Raw genomic sequence first — 18,638 nt, forward strand, 5'->3', positions numbered from 1 at the left:
AGAGGCAGGCAGAGAGAGAGGAGGAAGCAGGCTCCCTGCCGAGCAGAGAGCCCGATGCGGGGCTCGATCCCAGGACCCTGGGACCGTGACCTGAGCCGAAGGCAGAGGCTTTAACCCACTGAGCCACCCAGGTGCCCCGTTTTTTTTTTTTTTTTTTTAAAGATTTTATTTATTTATTTAACAGACAGATATCACAAGTAGACAGAGAGGCAGGCAGAGAGAGAGGAGGAAGAAAGACTTCTTGACAAAGTGAAAAAGCCCTGGACCTAACAGCTTCACTGGGGAGTTCTACCAGAAATTTAAAGAATTAATCTCAATCCTTCTCCAAATTTTCCAAAACACTGAGGAGGAAGGAACACTTCCAAACTCATTCCAAAGCTAGAAAAAGATAGCAGAAGAAAACGCTATGAACGCTGATGCAAAAATTCTCAACAGAACACTACTAAACAGAATTTAGCATACTAAAAGGATTATTATACACCGTGACTGAGTGGCATTTATTCCTGGAATGCAAGGATAGTTCAGCACAAATCAATATAATATACTACACTAAGAGAATGAAAAGAAAAAAACCCCATACGATCATCTCAATTGATGCAGAAAAAGTATCTGACAAAATTCAACACTTTATCGTGGTAAAAACATCCAACAAACTAGGAACAGAAGGACACTACCTGAGCATAATAAAAGCCATAAAGACCTCTTACAACAGAAGACAGATCTACAGTGAACATCATATTAAATGGTGAAACACTGAAACATTTTCCTCTAAGATCAGGATCCACACAAGGATGTCTGCTTTTACTTCTATTAGACATAGTATTGGAGGTCCTAGCCAGAGCAACTAGATAAGAAAAAGAAATAAATGGCATCCAAATTGGAAAGTAATATAATCTCTATTCCCAGACTATATGATCTTATATGAAGGAAACAAACAATTCCACCAACACAAAAAAAATTTCAAACTAATAAATGAATTCAGCAAAGTTGCAGGATACAAAGTCAACACACACAAATTAGCTGTATTTCTATACAGTAAAAATGAACTACCTTGAAAGAAAGAAAAACAGCTCCACGTACAAAAGCATAAAAAAAAAGCAAACCCTAGTAGTTAACTAAGGAGGTAGATTTTTTTTTTTTAAAGATTTTATTTATTATTTATTTGACAGAGATCACAGGTAGGCAGAGAAGCAGGCAGAGAGAGAGAGAGAGGAGCAAGTAGGCTCCCTTCTGAGCCCCATGCAGGGTTCAGACCCAAGACCCTGGGATTATGCCCCGAGCCAGAGACAGAGGCCTTAATCCATTGAGCCACCCAGGCACCAGGTAGAAGATTTTTTATAATGAGAACTATGACATGCCACTGAAAGGATTAAAGAAGACCTTAAAAAAAAAAAGAAAGAAACAAAGAAAGACATTCCACATCAATGTATGGGAAGACAGTATTATTAAAATGTCAATATTACCCAAAGCAACTAAAAGATTCAATACAATCCCTATTAAAATCCCAATGCCAGTTTTTGCAGAAATAGAAAACCCCCCCCCAAAATTTGCATGGAACCTCAAGGGACCCAAAGAACCAAATAATCTTTTTTTTTTTTTTAAAGATGTTATTTATTCGACAAAGAGAGATCACAAGTAGGCAGAGAGAGAGAGAGAGAGAGAGAGGGAAGCAGACTCCCCACTGAGCAGAAAGCCCAATGTGGGGCTCGATCCCAGGACTCTGAGATCATGACCTGAGCCGAAGGCAGCGGCTTAACCCACTGAGCCATCCAGGTGCCCTGAAGAGCCAAATAATCTTGAAAAAGAACAAAGTTGGGGGATTTGTATTTCCTTACGTCAAAGCTTACTACAGAGTACAGTAATCAAAACGGTGTGGTACTGGAATAAAGACAGATGTATGGACCAAAAGGATAGGACAGAGGGTCCAGAAATATACACTCAAATATATGGTCGAATGATTTTTGACATGGTGCCAAGACTACTCAATAGGGAAAGGACAGTTTTTTCAACAAATGGTGCCGGGAAAACTGGATATTTGTTTGTAAAAGAATGAGTAGGACCCTTCTTCCATACCATATATAAAAGTTAATGCAGCTGACTTTTGTGTTGACTTCATATCATGTAACTTCACTCAATTCACTTATTAGTTTATTCACTAAAAATGGATGAAAGACCTAAACATAAGACCCAGAAGTGTAAAAGACTCGTAGCAGAGAAAACACAGGGCAGAAATTTCATTACATTGGATTTGGCAATGATTTCTTGGTTATAACATCAAAGGCACAGCCAACAAAAGAAAAAAATAGACAAACTGAACTCCGCAAAACTAAGAACTTTTGTAAATCAAGGGATAATATTAAGAAAGTGAAAAAACAATCTAAAGAATGGGAGAAAATATTTGCAAATCATATTACCTAATAAGGAAGTAATACCCGGAATACATAAAGAACCCTTAAAACTCAACAAAAACAACCAACCTGACAAAGGACTTGAACAGACATTTCCCCAAAGAAGATATACTAATGTCCAATAAGCACAGGAAAGGATGCTCGGTATCACTAATCATCAGGGAAAGGCCAATCAAAGCCACCCATTAGGACGCTACTACAGAACAAACATATAATAACAAGTGTTGGCAAGGATGTGAAGAAACCGGAACCCGTGTACACGACTGGTGGGAATGTAAGATGGTATGGCTTTCGTGGAAAAGAGTGTGGTAGTTCCTCAAAAAAATAAAAACAGATTTACCATATGACTCAGCAATCCACTTGTGGGCATAGAGCCAAAAGAACTGGAAGCAGGGTCTCAGAGAAGTATCTGTAAACCCACGGTCACAGCAGTATTATTCACAACAGCTAAGACACGGAAGCAGCCCAAGCGTCCATCCACAGACTAATGCTTATCAGCAGAATGTGGTACAAACACACGCAACGGAATGATCAGTCTTAAAAAGACATGTGCCAGCTTTGCGCAGTGGCAGTATCGTAGCCAATGAGGTTTATCCGAGGCGCGATTATTGCTAATTAAAAAGACATGTGCTAGAACGTGGATGAACCCCAAAAATGACATACCGAGTGAAATAAATCATAGATTCTATGATGAGGAATCTAGTAGTAAAAAATCAGAGACAGAAAGTAGAATCGTGCTTGCCAGGGACCCGGGTGGGGGAGTAGACAGTTATTGTGTAATGGGTAGAATTTCAGTTTTGCAAGATGAAAAGAGTTCAGGAGACAGATGGTGGGGAAGGTTGCGCAACATCAGGTATGTGCTGAGCACCACAGAACTGTAAAAACTGGGGAAGATGGTAAATTTTATGTTATATGTATTTGACACTTTAAACAACTGAGGGGCGCCTGTGTCTGCCTTCGGCTCAGGTCATGATCCCAGGGTCTTGGGATCAAGCTCCAAGTCTGGGTCTTTGTTCAGCTGGCAGTCTGCTTCTCCTTCTCTTCCTGCCTGCTGCTCCCCCTGCTTGTGCCCTCTCTGTCAAATAAGTAAATAAGATCTTAAAAAATAATAGTAATAATTGGGGGAAAAAACCCTCAAAATAGAAAAAAATTAAAGACTTAAATGTGAAAGCTAAAACCATAAAACTTCTAAAAACATTATTTTTGTAACCTTGAGTTAAATATCTCCTATACAGAATAAAAGAAAAATACTTGTAAAATATGTATGGATTAGACTTGTATCCAGAATATATGAAGAGCTCTTCCTGAAGAAGACAATCCGATAAAATTGCAAGTAAAAGATTTAGGGACGCCTGGGTGGCTCAGGTGGTTGAGCGGCTGCCTTCGGCTCAGGTCATGATCCCAGAGTCGTGGGATCGAGTCCCACATCGGGCTCCTTGCTCGGCAGGGAGCCTGCTTCTCCCTCTGCCTCTGCCTGTGCTCGCTTGCTCTCTCTCCCTCTATCCCTGACAAATAAATAAATAAAATCTTTAAAAAAAAAAACAAAAAACTGGTTAGTACATGAAAAGACCTTCGGTATTGTTAGTCACTGTGGAAGTGCCAATTAAAAATAAAAGTAGATACCACATGACCACGAGAATGCCTACAACGACAGACTGAGAATATTGAATGTAGGTGAGGATGTGAGGCAAGATAAACATCATTTGCAAAAATATGAACAAAAGCTTTGTCATTAGCAGAGAGATAAAAATGGCATCAATTCTAACGGTCAAAATAGGTTAAAGTCAATGGCTATGTTTTTCCTAGTTGAATTACCTTAAAAAACCTTTACTTTGGGGCGCCTGGGTGGATCAGTCAGTTAAGCTCAGGTCGGCTCAGGTCATGATCTCAGGGTCCTGGGACTGAGCCCTGCATTGGGCTCTTTGCTCAGCGGGGGGCCTGCTTCTCCCTCCCCCTCAGCCTGCTGCTCTATCTACTTGTGCTCTCCATCCCTCTAATAAATAAAATCTTGAAAAAAAACCTGCTAGTTTTATTAGAAAAGTATACATATTCTTCATAGATAAAACAGAAAATAGAGAGAACATGTTTTAAAATAAAAATTTGTTTTTTTAATAGAATTTTATAATCCCCCCTTGTTTCAGTTAAAAGTCTTTGTGAGGTTTTGTTTTTGCAGCTTTTATTGGTCATCAAGTATTTTCCACATCATTTTAAATGGCTGCATAGTACTTCAAATATGGCATTACCAGTTTATATAAGGATTCCCTATGAACAATTTTCATGTGTTTTCAAAAGGCTGGAGTGGACATTCCTACAGCTAAAACTTTATGTGCATCCATGATTATCTTTTTGCAAAGAAGTTTCTAGAACTGTTGGGTTAAAGGGTGTAAGATTTCTGTTTTAATCTGCTGAACTGCTCTCTATTGTCTAAGATTTAATTATTTTAAATTTAAAAATTTAATTTTATCAAAGGGATATATAAAACAGTTTATAAATGGAACTATCAGACTTACAACCAAAACAGCATTCATCCCCACTCCTCAGGTGATAAGTACTTTAAAATCTCTCAGCATTTTCCTCATTTATATTTCAAAATCATATGCTTATACTTATATCCTTAATTTAATTTTTTTTAAAAGATTTATTTATTTATTTGACAGAGAGAGATCACAAGTAGACAGAGAGGCAGGCAGAGAGAGAGGAGGAAGCAGGCTCCCTGCTGAGCAGAGAGCCTGATGTGGGGCTCGTTCCCAGGACCCTGGGATCATGACCTGAGCTGAAGGCAGAGTTTTTAACCCATTGAGCTACCCAGGCGCCCCGTTAATTAATTTTTTTTTTTAAGATTTTATTTATTTGACAGAGATAACAAGTAGGCAGAGAGGCAGGCAGAGAGAGAGGGGGAAGCAGGCTCCTTGCTGAACAGAGAGCCTGATGTGGGGCTCGATCCCAGGACCCCAGAATTGTGACTTGAGCTGAAGGCAGAGGCTTTAACCTACTGAGCAACCCAGGCGCCCCATTTTCTCTTTTTTAAAGTAAGCTTTACACCCATTGTGAGGCTCAAACTCAGGATCCTGAAAGAGACATGCTCTACTGACTCAGCCAGTCAGGGGCCCCTCAAAATGTTCTTTTCTTGTATTCTGCCTTTACCCTTGATAAATAGTTGGCTGAGGATAAAATCCTAGCTCGGAAATATTTTCTCCTCAGAATTTGTACTGTATTGTTTGTTTCACTGTCTCTTAGCTTATAGTACTGAGCTGAGAAAGGTTAATGTCATTCCAATTTCCAATTCCTCGTGACTTGTTTGGAAACTTTTAGCATGTTCTCTTCAACCAATGATTTCCTCAGCATGGGTCTTTTCTCCAACCCAACCATGCTTGTTACACTTCATTGGCCCTTTCCGTCTACAGTCTCATATCTTTTAGTTCTGAGAATTCTTTCCATATTGTTTAATATAACATCTTCTTCTTCATTTTACTTTAGTATGTAAGAGTTGGTCTTCTAATTTTAAAATTTTACTTTGATGATTTCCTCATCATTATCTTCCAGCCCCTCTACAGAATTTTTATTTCTATCTTATTTTTAATTTCTAAGATATCCTTCTTTTGTTTATATTTCTTTTTTAAAAAGATTTATTTATTTCGAGAGAGAAAAGCGTGAGCAAGCGGGAGGAGGGGCAGAGGGAGGGAGAATGGTGAATCAGACTCCCAGCTGGCCACAGAGCGTGAGACAGGGCTCAATCCCAGGACGGAGATCATGACCTGAGCCCAAATCAAATCAGATGCCTAACCCACTGAGCCACCGAGGCGACCCAGAACAAGGTGATAATTTTAAGAGACATAGACAGGCGTGCCTGGGTGGCTCAGTCGGTTAAGCGGCAGACCCCTGATGTCCTCAGCTCAGGTCATGATCTCAGGGTCATGAGATAAAGCTCTTCCTGAGACAGAGCCCTCAGCTGGGAGCCCCTCCCCTCACTTGTGCTCACTCTCTGTCTAAATAAATACACACATACATAAATAAAATCTTTCAAAAAAAAAAGGGTATCACTTTGTTCTTATTTCTTTCATGTAATATTTTATTTCTCGGAAGACGACCTAGCTTTCAAATTCCCTGCACTGTCTGCTTCCTTCATCTCTCTTTGCTGTCGCACGATCTTAGAAACTCACGTTGTGGTATTCCTTCAAATATTTACGTTCTCTGGTACCAATTCATACCCAAGAGTAAGACACTAAGGAGCTATCTGGAAGCTCTATGTGAACAGGCCTTGTCGTCTGATGAGCTCCTTTATGAAATGCCTATGGGAGGACCCGGAAGTGTCATTTGGTGGATTTTCTCTTTGATAAGTCAGTTTCTTCACGGAAGGACACAGAAAACAAGGAAAAGCTGTAAGTCTCCGCGCAAGATGTCATCGCTCGTGTGTTCCCTGCTTTTGCAAGGCTGCCACTCTCGCTCTCTCCTGTGTCTACGGCCTTCCTGGTTCAATTTCTCCAGGGAATGATTGTCCTGTCTCCTGGCTGGGCGGGTCAGCACACTCAACTCGTCAGCACTGAGTGCTACCATGAGAAAGAAAACAAACTTTGTCAACATGGTAGACAAACCGGGCACACTATTTTAAAACTGCCTGTTGGGTGCCTGGGTGGGTCAGTAGGTTAAGTGTTTACCTTCGCCTCAGGTCATGATCCCAGGGTTCTGGGATTGAGCATGTCAGGCTCTCTGCTCAGCGGGGAGCCTGCTTCTCCCTCTCCCTCTGCCTGCTGCTCTGCCTGCTTGTGATCTCTGTCAGATAAATGGATAAAATCGTAAAAAAAAAAAAAAAAGGTGATTTGTTTACTATTGAGGATGCACATTTCTCCATGTATTTATTTGCATTTTGGACAACTTTTTAAGAAATAACCCATTTTTCCTTTGTATTGTTTTAAATGCTTCTGTCTGAGCAGAATACATATTAGATCCATTCATGTCGTTGCCTAGAACTAGCCACAGGGCCTCACTCAACGCTGGGGGGCTGGCAGGTGCCGTCGCACCATGGGCCGGACAGGCAAAGAACCAATGTTCTTGCAAGACCCGACAGAGCCGGCAAGCAGCAACTTACACCTCATGCTTACATCCATCTGAGGAACAGGAAAGTCACTAGGTCTGTTGCTGCTGAAGCCCATACTTTCCAGCTCCAACTTCCAGCTGTGTCTACACCGCTGTATTTCAGCAAAGCTCCAAAACTACGTTCTATTGGATTTTGGGAAGTTTGCCTAATTACCACCATTGAAGATTCATTACTGTCCATATGTTCCGTGACAATCTGATTGAAATAAACTGCATCAGCTAATAAAACCTGTAATTTTTTACAATACTTGGTGCTCATACAATTTAAAAGAAAAAGCAGATTTCAGAGCTAATTAACACCAAGACAGCATGGGTGCTTTGTGCCGAGTAAGAGCTGTTTCATGGAGAGGAGGGGTTACAGACTACTTGGTGTCACCGAGGAGACCAAGGCATGTACTCATCAGGCACTAACTGGACTTGGAAAAATTTCCCACTTCATTTTGAAAAGGTTCCCCCCACACAGCCTGAAGCATCACACAATAAAACCACTCTCACACACAGCCCTGCCATCTTCTGATGCCATTTTCCCTGCTCAACCCAGCCTTCTACAATTTTCATGTTCATGCTGAACACGGATGGAGGGTCTGGAAAGAAGCTGGGGTTGATCTGCAAACAGCAGGACTCCGACACTGTACGTGGACTCACAGGCAACCTCGAGCACGGTGTGGACCGTGTGGACTCGTCCTGCCTGACCCGTGGTTGTCAGGAGCGTCACCAGTGGGACACGATTTCTAGTGAGACTAACCTATGTAGTCTGTCCTGAACATTCAGCTCTGACAAAAGAAAAAACTCCAAGACCAATCTAATCCATCTGAAATGTACTTTTACTAATATTACTGATGCTCGTACAAAAGGCAATAAACAAGTAACCTTCTCCCACCGCAACAAAGGAACAGAAGAGGATCAAAAGCCTGCCAGACGAAAAGGGACAAGCCCAGCAGGGCAAGCCCTGCTCTCTTCAGCACAGTCCCCAGTCTCCAGGCACGCCGGCTTACTCTGGGGGCGGGCATAAAGGTGAGCATTTGCATCTGCTCTCTTCCTCTTGTATCTGGCTTCGAACAATTCTGACAAGTGGCCATTCAGATCTGCCAAATGACAACTGATAAACTCCTACCAATAAATTCCTCTAGAATTTCTAAATTCCTCTAGTTTTGTTGCCAAAACTGCAATGTGATCTTCAACACAGGCATTCCTCAAAGCAAAGAGCATCCGGACATGGTGGGTATGACACCAGCAAATACTGAACTCTTCCAGTCAGTGCACTGACCGAGCGCCTGACCTGTTCTGAGTACCGCAGGAGGTACAACAGAAATGCAGTATTAAGATTACAAAGTAGGTGTGCATATGTGTTTCCCCTAAAAAAACCAAAAAACAAAAAACCCACGTGGATTTAACTAAACGGTGAGAACACAAAAATGCTAATATGAATGGTGGAGAAGTAAGTTCAGGGCCGTCAGAATGGAAAGAAAACCGCATGACGGCGGCGGGATCTAAATGGGAACGAGAAAGGCGGGTTTTGATACGTTCTGGTGTCCAAGACGGGCTGGGGCATTTCAGGGGAAAAGAACATCGTAAGGAACAGGCCGACACTAGAGCAAACGCCAGCTGGAACTGAACTTGGGCGTCCGTCCACCTGCCCATTCATTCAGTAAACACTGGCCCTGCCCTAAGAGATACAGCAGTGGATCAAACAGCCATGGTCCCTGACCACAGGATGCTTACTCTGCAGTGGAGGAAAGCAGAGCATCACCACGAGAAACGCAGAAAACACATAAAACAACGGATTTATAAGGGGCTTTCAAACGGGTCCAGGAGTTTGACCCCTACCCAATAAACAGCGGGAAGCCACAGATGGCTTCTGGGTAGGGAAATACTGTTATCAGTACTGTTTGTTAATATTAATTTGGTACAGCTTGACTACAACCGACAAAATCAAAACCAGAGAGACCTAGAGAAAACTAAGGCAGAAATGTAGGGTTGAGGTCAGGAGGGCTCCCTGGCTGCCCAGAAGTCACAGCAATGTACCAAGGATCAGAGCTGGCTGGGGTCAGGAGGAGCCTTTAAGAGCTGGGCGGGGCTGTGGGACAATCGAAAGAGGCTCAGTACAATATAGAGAAAACAAACCAAAGAGCACACCTGAGGTTCTGGCTCAGAGGCGTGGGTTGGGGAGAAACTGGAAGCATCAGGCTTTGGGGAAAAGGTAAATTTGAACACCTAAGCACAAGGCCCAGAGGCGGGGGGGGGGGGGGGGGGGGGGGAATGCAGGAGAGCAAGAGATTATAAAAACAGCCAAACTCAAGAGGCCCAAACCTGGGGGAATTGTGAGGAGCGAGAAGGCGCACCTGACAGGGTAAGGAAAGATACAGAGATCATTCCAGAAGGCAAACATGCATCAGCTGGTATTTTCCCATTTGAGGCTTAACACTCACAGAACACCTGGAGATTGGCACCGGAGCCTCCATTTTACAGGTCAAAGCAGTGAGGATCAAAAAGATAAAAGTCTGGTCTGAGAGGGAGAAGGAACTCCCTCTGGCCCCCTGACCCAAAAGCTGGCTGGAGATTAAGAGTCTGTGTGACCCTGCCCAGACCAAAGCCCGGTCACAGAGAAGGAGCAAGTACACGGGAAGCATCCAGCACCCGCCGGATCGTGCAGACTGTGAAGAGCTCGGACACAGCACTAGGAGCAGTCCTGGCTGAATGTCATGCTCCTGACGCCAGCAAAAATGTATCGCGTTACCTTACCTAGAACCGTGCCCATTACTATGCGGAGCACTCACGTGCGCTCTTGCTTCATCTTCCCCAAAGCCCTAGGACAGTGAAATTATTGTCTGGATTTTATGGATGAAGAGACGGGCCCAGAGAGGGTAAGTGGCTTGCCCCAGACCAGGCTGCTAAGGGAAGTCCGACTCAAACCTGACTGCAAGGGCTTCACTCTTAGGACGCCGACCCCTTCTGAAGCTCCACCGCCCTTCCAAAGAATCACCCATGAGGGTGTACGGGGGCTTCCCAAGGAAGGTGCTTCCCATGGAAGGTAATGGGCTCAGTGGTTTTGGTGTACTTCTCGAAAACCCCTGAGCACCGTCACAGCTTTCTGGAGTACGGGGGTCAAGTGGACACACTCTGTGTCATGTGATTTTGAAAAGTCAACCTCCTACCGCCATTTTATTATTTAAAAAATAAATATTTATTTGGGAGTGAGAGACAGAGAGCACGAGTGGTGGTGGGGGGGGCGGCAGGGTGGAGGGACAACAGACTCCCCGCCGAGCGCTGAGCCCAACATGAGGCTCGATCCCAAGGTCCTGAGATCATGACTTGGTCGGAAGGCAGGCGCTTAATGGACTGTGCCACCCAGCTGCCCCCTTCAGACATTTCAGACTCTGCTTTGAGAAGGTGGGCTTAAGAGAGAACAATTAAACCATGAGTAAGTCAGAAAAACTAAATATGAGGTTGCTCAAGCAATTCCAGGTTTCTACAAGTAGAGGTAACCGAAGTCCGTTGTCTTAAAGGGAAGGAAAAAACTTACAAAGTTGACAGAACTCTTTACCCCCAAGATGGCAAAAAAAAAAAAAAAAAAAAAAAAAAAAAAAAAAATAAGGCAATCAGTAATGACAGAAGCCTACACACCAACAAAGAAAAAGGCAGGCCCCGGTCACCTTCAGTGTTTAGGGGGTGGGGGAAATCCTGTCCGCCATGTCCACTTCTGCTGATGACAGAAAATGTGAGAACAAAGGAGCCAGAAGAGCAGAAAGTCTGATTTCTGATGAGAGGTCATTCCAAGGGCTGAGGAGAGACTGTCTGATCATTGTACAATTTGGTTTTCATTTCTCTTCCTCGTCATGTCCATATGTGTATTTGGTGCCCTTGAGACACAACAGTAAATAAAAAGGCCAGCATCTTAGGAAAATGAGCTCCAGTTCCTTTCTGGGTCAGAAGTGATGGTCACAGAAAGAGCTTGGCTTTTTTTCCCCAAAAAGCCTGACCTTATACTTTCTCTCGTCCATGTCCATCTGTTATACCCTGCCCACCACTGCAGACTTCTTGTAGTTGATGTCTGCTGGCATTTTACCACTGAAGAATGTTCTGGCTCCTGCAAACTAGGGAGGGGACACTGTGCACTCGTAGCATGCAGAAGTCATTCCAACAGTCCAAGAGCCAAACAGCACCCAGCTACCGGGATATGAACTCGGAGGAGGCTCCAAGCTCCTTCAGGGGCTACAGGGGCTTTGTAAAGTGTGGGCCACAACGGTAGTAATAAAGCAGCAGTGTTCCCAATGGTCTTTCTCCCTCCTGGTGCCCCCTTTTAAACTTTTATGCTATTTTATTTATTCATCCCTGTTAGTTGTCTTAAATCCTTTCTTGGACAAGGTACGATATAAAATCAAAATGAAAGTTTAATAAAAGTAAACACTAGAATTCCACAGCCAAGCAAAACACATTGCTTGTGTGTCCCGTCTTTTCCTTATCTATTGTTTACCTCTAAACTCACAGCAAATAAAAAAGCTTTCAACTGAATTCTCTTTAACAAACCAAAAAAATAAAACAAAACAAAACAAAAAAAACACAAAAAAACCCCAAACCAGAACTAGAACATTAAAATCTCAAGAAGCAATTATTTAAAATGCCCAAAGCAGAAAAGTAATAACTAGCTTATGGTTCATTAAAGAAAACACATTTTAAAATTTAACCTCGGGGTATCTGTAGGTTAAAGCCTCTGCCTTCAGCTCAGGTCAGGATCCCAGGGTCCTTGGGATCGAGCTCCGCATGGGGCTCTCTGCTCAGCAGGGAGCCTGCTTCCCTTCCTCTCTCTCTGCCTGCCTCTCTGCCTACTTGTGATCTCTGCCAAATAAATAAATAAAATCTTTACAAAAAATTTAATAAAAAAAAAAACTAAAATTTAACCCCATGGTGTTTGCTAATCGTATTACAGGATGACATCTGGAACTAACTGGGTATCCTAAGAACTCTGTCCCCACCCAGAAGCAAGACCACCAGAAGCCTCTACAGATCCTGCCGGGGTCCACTGACCCCAGCGCTGTCTTGTCCCTCTGCTCTGATCAGGGAGGCCCTCGAGGAGCTGACAGCTCACAAGAGTTCCGTCTTCGGGTCCCACTCGGCCTTTACCCCAGACACTCACTGTCTTTGGGGACTATCCCTTGTCCCCTACCCTGAGAACTCAGCTCGGCCTTCTGGGAGCTCCTCCCCGGAGCCCTCCAGGTGGAAAACTCCTGACTTTGCAGGAAGCAGAGTTCAAAGAGATAACTGCCTTTTGAAGATAAGAAACTCAGTATTTTGAACAGAAAGAGAAAAGAAACTTTTAGGAATTCATAACTTGATCCTTAGCATAGATTTTGGCGCTATTTTTTTAAATTAATATTTAACAGTCGGATAGCAAATTTAGCCAGGATCAGGTTTAACTGAAGTTTTCGATGTACATGTATGTCTTTTAAAATAAGCAAAACCTCATGCTTTGTCAGAATTCAAGAAATAACAATAAACACTAAACGAACATCTACTTGTACAAGGCAGTGTGCACAGACCCCTGTCACAGGGCAACACTCCAACACACAGCGTTCTGGCTCCCAGTAAGTTAGCACCTAATCCATTACTGTCCGTTCCCTCCATTTCAATGTCAAAGAAAACGGGAAGCAGAAAGGCAGAAAGCGTAGACGACTGGCCCAGAGGCAGGAACCCGAGCCTCCCCACCCACAATGTAAAGACTGCGACCCAGGACATTCTGGCAAAGCTGCACAGTGTGGCCTCTCACTCTCTCAGTAACTCGGAAGGACTGCAGCACGGAAGTGGAGACCTGCAGAGGTTCAATGACCTGTGGCCTGGGGGCAGCGTGGCCTGTGACTCCTGCTCCTACTGACCTTGCTCCTCAGCCTCTTGCTTAGGGGCACCTTAGGAAGTGGATCACCTGCCTAAGTTCAGTTTTTGGATAACCAAGGCTTAGCACTACCTGCTGAATGCACACATTTTAAGCAGAGTCACTGTTAGAAATACCGAACTCTGAGCAAAATGTAGTTGATGGGAAACTCACCGAAGCAATCACCTTCTCAGACCCTTCTCGGTATCTTTTCTAAAGACTAATGAGTTCCCCGCCCATCACAAGGATAGGTCAGCAACGGATGAATAGACCCACAGCACCTGGCTACTTTAGGAACCCGGGTGTGCACCTGGCTTGGCTGACACGCCCACGCTCCAACTTCTACAGACCTCCAAGCCATCCTGGTTGCTGGGCTGCCTGATGTCCCCCTCGGTCTATCCAGACAGTGGCTAGCAGACTTTCCTCCACTGCTCTCGCCCATTCCATCTGCAGCCCGAACTTGAACGTTTAGTCACACCCTGTAACTGTAACCTCCAGCCAGAGAAATCCAGACAACCTAAAACTGCAAAATTGTGCACCAACACACCCTAAACCAGGGAAGGAATGAAAATGCAGGGACTCTGGGGAAACTTTCCTGGTGGGTGACAATTTTGGAATTCTCGTTTCAAGGCCGGTATGGAAGGATGAAAAACCCAGAATACTGACCTCCCCATATGGACTGCAAGAAAAAACCTTTTCAAATTAAGCTTATCTTTTACCTAACCATGTTTTTATTTTATTTTTTAAAAGATCTTATTTATTTATTTAGAGAGAGCCGGAGAGGAGTGAGGGTCAGACAGAGAAACAGACTCCCTGCTGAGCAAGGAGCCTGATGTGGGACTCGATCCTGGGACTCCAGGATTATGACCTGAGCTGAATGCAGTCACTTAACCAACCGAGCCACCCAGGGCCCTTCACTGTTCTTTTTAAAAGTGTTTAAAACTTGAAGAGACTGGCCCCTTTGGTCCCTGATTGGGACCAAAGATCTTAAAATGGGTTATAAACACTGTTCAGTGTCCTGCAAGAAAACGAAAAGTTTCTTTTAATGGTAATACAACATTGATAAGGTAGGAATTTGAGTAGATTAGGAATAAATTCCGTTTAGAAGCTGTCAATTAAAATGTCTATAAAATGTATAAAGACCAAGAAAAATACACGGATTGATTGGTCAGGAATCCTTTATCCAAATAAATTTTGGAAAATCATCTCAGAAATCTCGGATTGGTTAGATTTTAGGCCCCTGATAACGCATTTGACGACACTAAACCAGAGATGTCAATCTGGTTTTAATGTGCCCGGTTAATGATAAGTTACTCCCTCCGCTCAGTGCGACAATAGTTCTACTCTGTAAACAGGAAATTCAGAACAGTGGAGAAAGGGAATCATTAAAGATCACATAAGTCTCATTTAGAGAGAGGCATCTAGTCCTAACTGCCTGCTTCACTTGCTGAAATACAGTATGAGGGGATATTCTGAGGTTTAAAACCTTGGAAAAGAGATTTGCAAGCTGATTTTTGACATTTCTGTATTACTCCAATGGTAACTGTAAAGTAGGCTTGTAATTAAAAAAAATTTTTTTAATAGAACTTCTGGTTTTCCATCAGGTTCCCTCATTTGAGATTTCTTGGGGAAAGTATCTGAACTTTCTTTTTTTTTCTTTTTAGATTTTATTTGTTTATTTGAGAGAGAGGTCTCAAGTAGGCAGAGAGGCAGCCAGAGAGAGAGGGGGAAAGTATGCTCCTCCCTGAGCAGAGAGCCCTATGTGGGGCTCAATCCCAGGACCTGAGATCATGACCTGAACCGGAAGCAGAGGCCCAACCCACTGAGCCCTCCAGGTGCCCCAGTCTCTGAACTCCCTGAACAAAGAGCTGAAGGTACTCTGAAATACTGGCGGGAAGGGGATCCCGCCTCCCACAGGTAAACAAACGGCATCAAGCTACAGAAGAAATAGAACTGACAGGAAATTTATCAACAGGTGTAAGAGTTAACATTACTTCTACTCCTCCTCTCACCCTCCAACTAAATCATGCTATTTCAACCTCAGGTTGATTTCTGGTCCCCCCACCCCACAAAATCCTAGTCAATATCAAGTCCAGAGACCGCCTTGAGAACTTCTCTTCCAGCAGAATCTTGAGAGAGAAAATCTGCACACCCTGACATTTCACACAGAGTTTGTTGGCAAAGGGAACGCAAAATGACTTCAGCGAGAGAACGTGTTTCATGGGGATTTCACCCATAGCCATAAATAGGAGAAGTGCCATAACTCATTGGGAAAAGTGATCTTTTTAAAAAGAAATATTTATTTGGCTCCCACTCATCAGTCCAATAACAGTAAGTCTTAAGGTTCCAGCAGTTTCAAGGTACACCTTTGACTACCGTTTACCGAGGACTCTGGCCAAACCTATTATTCTAGATCTTTTTGACCATATGCATCTGCCTAAGACTCAGTAAGCCTGATAAATGGGCAAACTGCCGCTCAATTACTGATAACTCAGACTATAAATGAGTGGTAAGAAAGGCTGGTTTCGGGGCGCCTACGTGGTGATCCCAGGGCCCTACGATCCAGCCCAGGTGGCTGGATCTGCTCCTCCCTCTGCCCGTCCCCCTCCATTTGTACTCTCTCTCAAATAAATAAAATCTTTAAGACATTTATTTACTTATTTATTCACTTAAGAGAGAGAGAGAGGGAGAGAGCATGAGCAGGACCCTGGGATCATGAACTGAGCTGAATCAGGGCAGACGCTTGACCGACTGAGCCACTCAGGTGCCCCATAAATCTTTAAAAAATCTTTTTTAAAAAAGAAAGGCTGGGGGTGCCTGGGTGGCTCAGTGGGTTAAGCCGCTGCCTTCGGCTCGGGTCATGATCTCAGGGTCCTGGGATCGAGTCCCATGTTGGGCTCTCTGCTCAGCAGGGAGCCTGCTTCCCTCTGTCTCTCTCTCTGCCTGCCTCTCCATCTACTTGTGATTTCTCTCTGTAAAATAAATAAATAACATCTTAAAAAAAAAAAAAAAAAGAAAAGAAAGGCTGGTTTCAGAAAAGCTAGTTTCATTTACTGCTTGGCTTCTAAGAACTGGAGAAAAGTTAGTAACTAGTCAAACAGCTTCATTCAAAGGGAAAGGAACCGAAGGCCAAAGAAATGGTTTACCCAAAGCCTTACTGTTCATTAGTTACAAGAACCTCCAGCTGCCCACACGATTGGCAGTCGCCCCAGATATGTCACCGGACGTTTTCCTAATACGAGGGGGCTAAGGCAACTGAGGGATTTATATACGGGTGCCCCAGGACACAGACCAGAACTGGCAGCTCTGTAGGCTGGCTGGCAATGACACTGAGTGTAGAAGTCAGGAGCTGAGGCTCCAGTCAGACTTCTCAGGGCGGAATTCAGGTTCCTGCACTTTCTATTTGTGTTGCTCTGGTCAAGCGACTTCACCTCTCTCCACCTCGGTCTTCTCAGGTATAAATCACGGATTATCACAATGCTTACCTTAGGGGCTGGGGTGAGAATTAAACGAGGTAATGTAACAGGAAGTGCTCGCTCAGCCTGGTGGCCCTGCCCAAAGCAGCACTCAAAAAATGTTAGTTCTCACGGACATCGTGCACACCAAAACTTAGGGACAGCACACACTTGGCCGGCTTTGCCTAAAATAGTCCAACTTGGCTAATTGTGGTCACTGGGAAAACTGAGAGATGGTTATGAAAGGTTCTCTAGCAGGGCTGAGAAGACCCAACCCAGCAGCTTGCAGATTAACGATCCACCTCAGGACCTGACCTTGGAAGCCTCCCTGCCCTTCACGCTGATGTCCGCGGGACGAGCCAACGAAACGGACTGGGCCCTACTGCATGCCAGACACAGCGTGAGACTTTATCTTTCACTGGGTGAGGAGACAGGGTGCAAACCCTCTAGTGTGGAGAGGGGCGCGCATGCTGAGGCCGTCCTTGGGGTACCGCGGCTTCCTGGTCTCTACAGCGGCTTCCTCACCTGCGGCCTCCGAAGAGAGGCTGTAGGTACGGGACGCTCTTTCCTGAATTTCTGGACAGCCGCTCAGGGAAGAGGAGGGCACAAGACACGTGCCTCTGGGCCTGGATTCATTTCAAAAGCGGGACGTCCCCATGAATACTCGGGAACCCGACGGACGCCGCGGGAAGGTTCCCTCGTGGCCTTGACCTTGGTGCCGGAGACTCAGTTTCCCATTCTGCCGGCCAGGGGTGATGACACAGCCCCTCGGCCGAGGCAAGTTTGCGAGCTGGGCGCGGCACGGGGTCCGGGAGGACCGGGAACCCCACTCCAGGAGCCTCTACCTCGGGAACCCCTTCCCTCCTGTGGGTACTGGAGCCTCTGGCCTTGCCAGGACGCGGCTCCTTGGCCGCCGGGAGCAAGGGCAGAGGCCGGCCGGGACACCCCCGGTGCAGGGGTCGAGGCGGTAGGGACCGCCCGGTCGGCGGGCGGTCGCGCATGTCGGGCGGGGTCACGCGGCCTCCCCGCCGGGTCCCGGCCGCCCGTGGCGGGGACGGAACGGTGGCCGCCAGCCCGGCCCTCCCGAACCACGGGGCACGGCCTCCGCCCAGAGGGCGTCGCACCGAAAGCCTCACCTCCCTGCGCACGTTCAGCAACGAGTAATAGTCTTCATTGTCCAGCTCCTCCTCGCTCAAGGCCGTCGCCATCTTCGCAACCTTTCACCCCGCCAAACCGGCAAGGCCGTGCCCAAGAGGGACCGGCGAGCCGCGACCCCGACGGCACGGGCCCGCCCGGCTGCGCCACAGCGGCCCCTGGCGGACCGGAGGGGCGTGCCGCCGCCCGCGCACGGCAGCAGCGCGCCTGCGCCCTGCGCCCCCGCGCGGTCGAGGGCGGGACGCGGCGGCCGGGGTCTGCCACGTGCTGCTCGCGGACCTAAATTTCAGCCGGCCTCCCTGAGGTTCACCTAGGACCCGGCAGGGAGGCTGGGGGTGGTCCCCTCTGCCCCCTGAGACACCTCCCTTGTCCCCCACGCCGGATCCCAGTGCGGGATCATTCTCTCCCAAACAGCCCCGCCCGGGCTCCCCCCGCGGAGTCCACCCGGGGCCGGAGGCTCCTCGAGGCCCCACTGGCTGACTTCTCTTTGCACAGGAAACCTCCAGAATGGGGTTTATTCCTGCCTCCATTGTTCTTCGTCTTTTTCCTGGCCATCCAGAACCCTGCCCAGAGGACGAGCCTCCTCAATGTTGGGTTTTTAATTTTTTTATTTAAAAATTTTTTAATTGCCCTATATTTAGGAGCATCTGGCCATTTTTT

General features: G+C 45.5%; 1 protein-coding gene and 1 pseudogene across 2 annotated transcripts in view; one reads left to right on the top strand and one right to left on the bottom strand.

The window, feature by feature from the left end:
• Positions 1-18,069, bottom strand: part of DNAJC11 (DnaJ heat shock protein family (Hsp40) member C11) — a 71,641-nt gene extending 53,572 nt beyond the window's left edge. The window contains exon 1 of one of the 2 annotated variants that reach the window (XM_059374443.1): positions 17,960-18,069. In XM_059374443.1, coding sequence (XP_059230426.1) covers positions 17,960-18,031 — 72 coding nt within the window. In that variant the 5' untranslated portion in view covers positions 18,032-18,069. Of the gene's footprint in view, positions 1-17,348; positions 17,696-17,959 lie in introns of those variants that run through there. The other variant, XM_059374444.1, reaches the window with a different exon arrangement.
• LOC132002421 (U4 spliceosomal RNA) lies at positions 2,963-3,032 on the top strand (annotated as a pseudogene).
• Positions 18,070-18,638: the final 569 nt, after the last annotated feature.

This window comes from Mustela nigripes, chromosome 14 (assembly GCF_022355385.1).
Source record: "Mustela nigripes isolate SB6536 chromosome 14, MUSNIG.SB6536, whole genome shotgun sequence".
In the NCBI taxonomy this organism is placed as follows: domain Eukaryota; kingdom Metazoa; phylum Chordata; class Mammalia; order Carnivora; family Mustelidae; genus Mustela; species Mustela nigripes.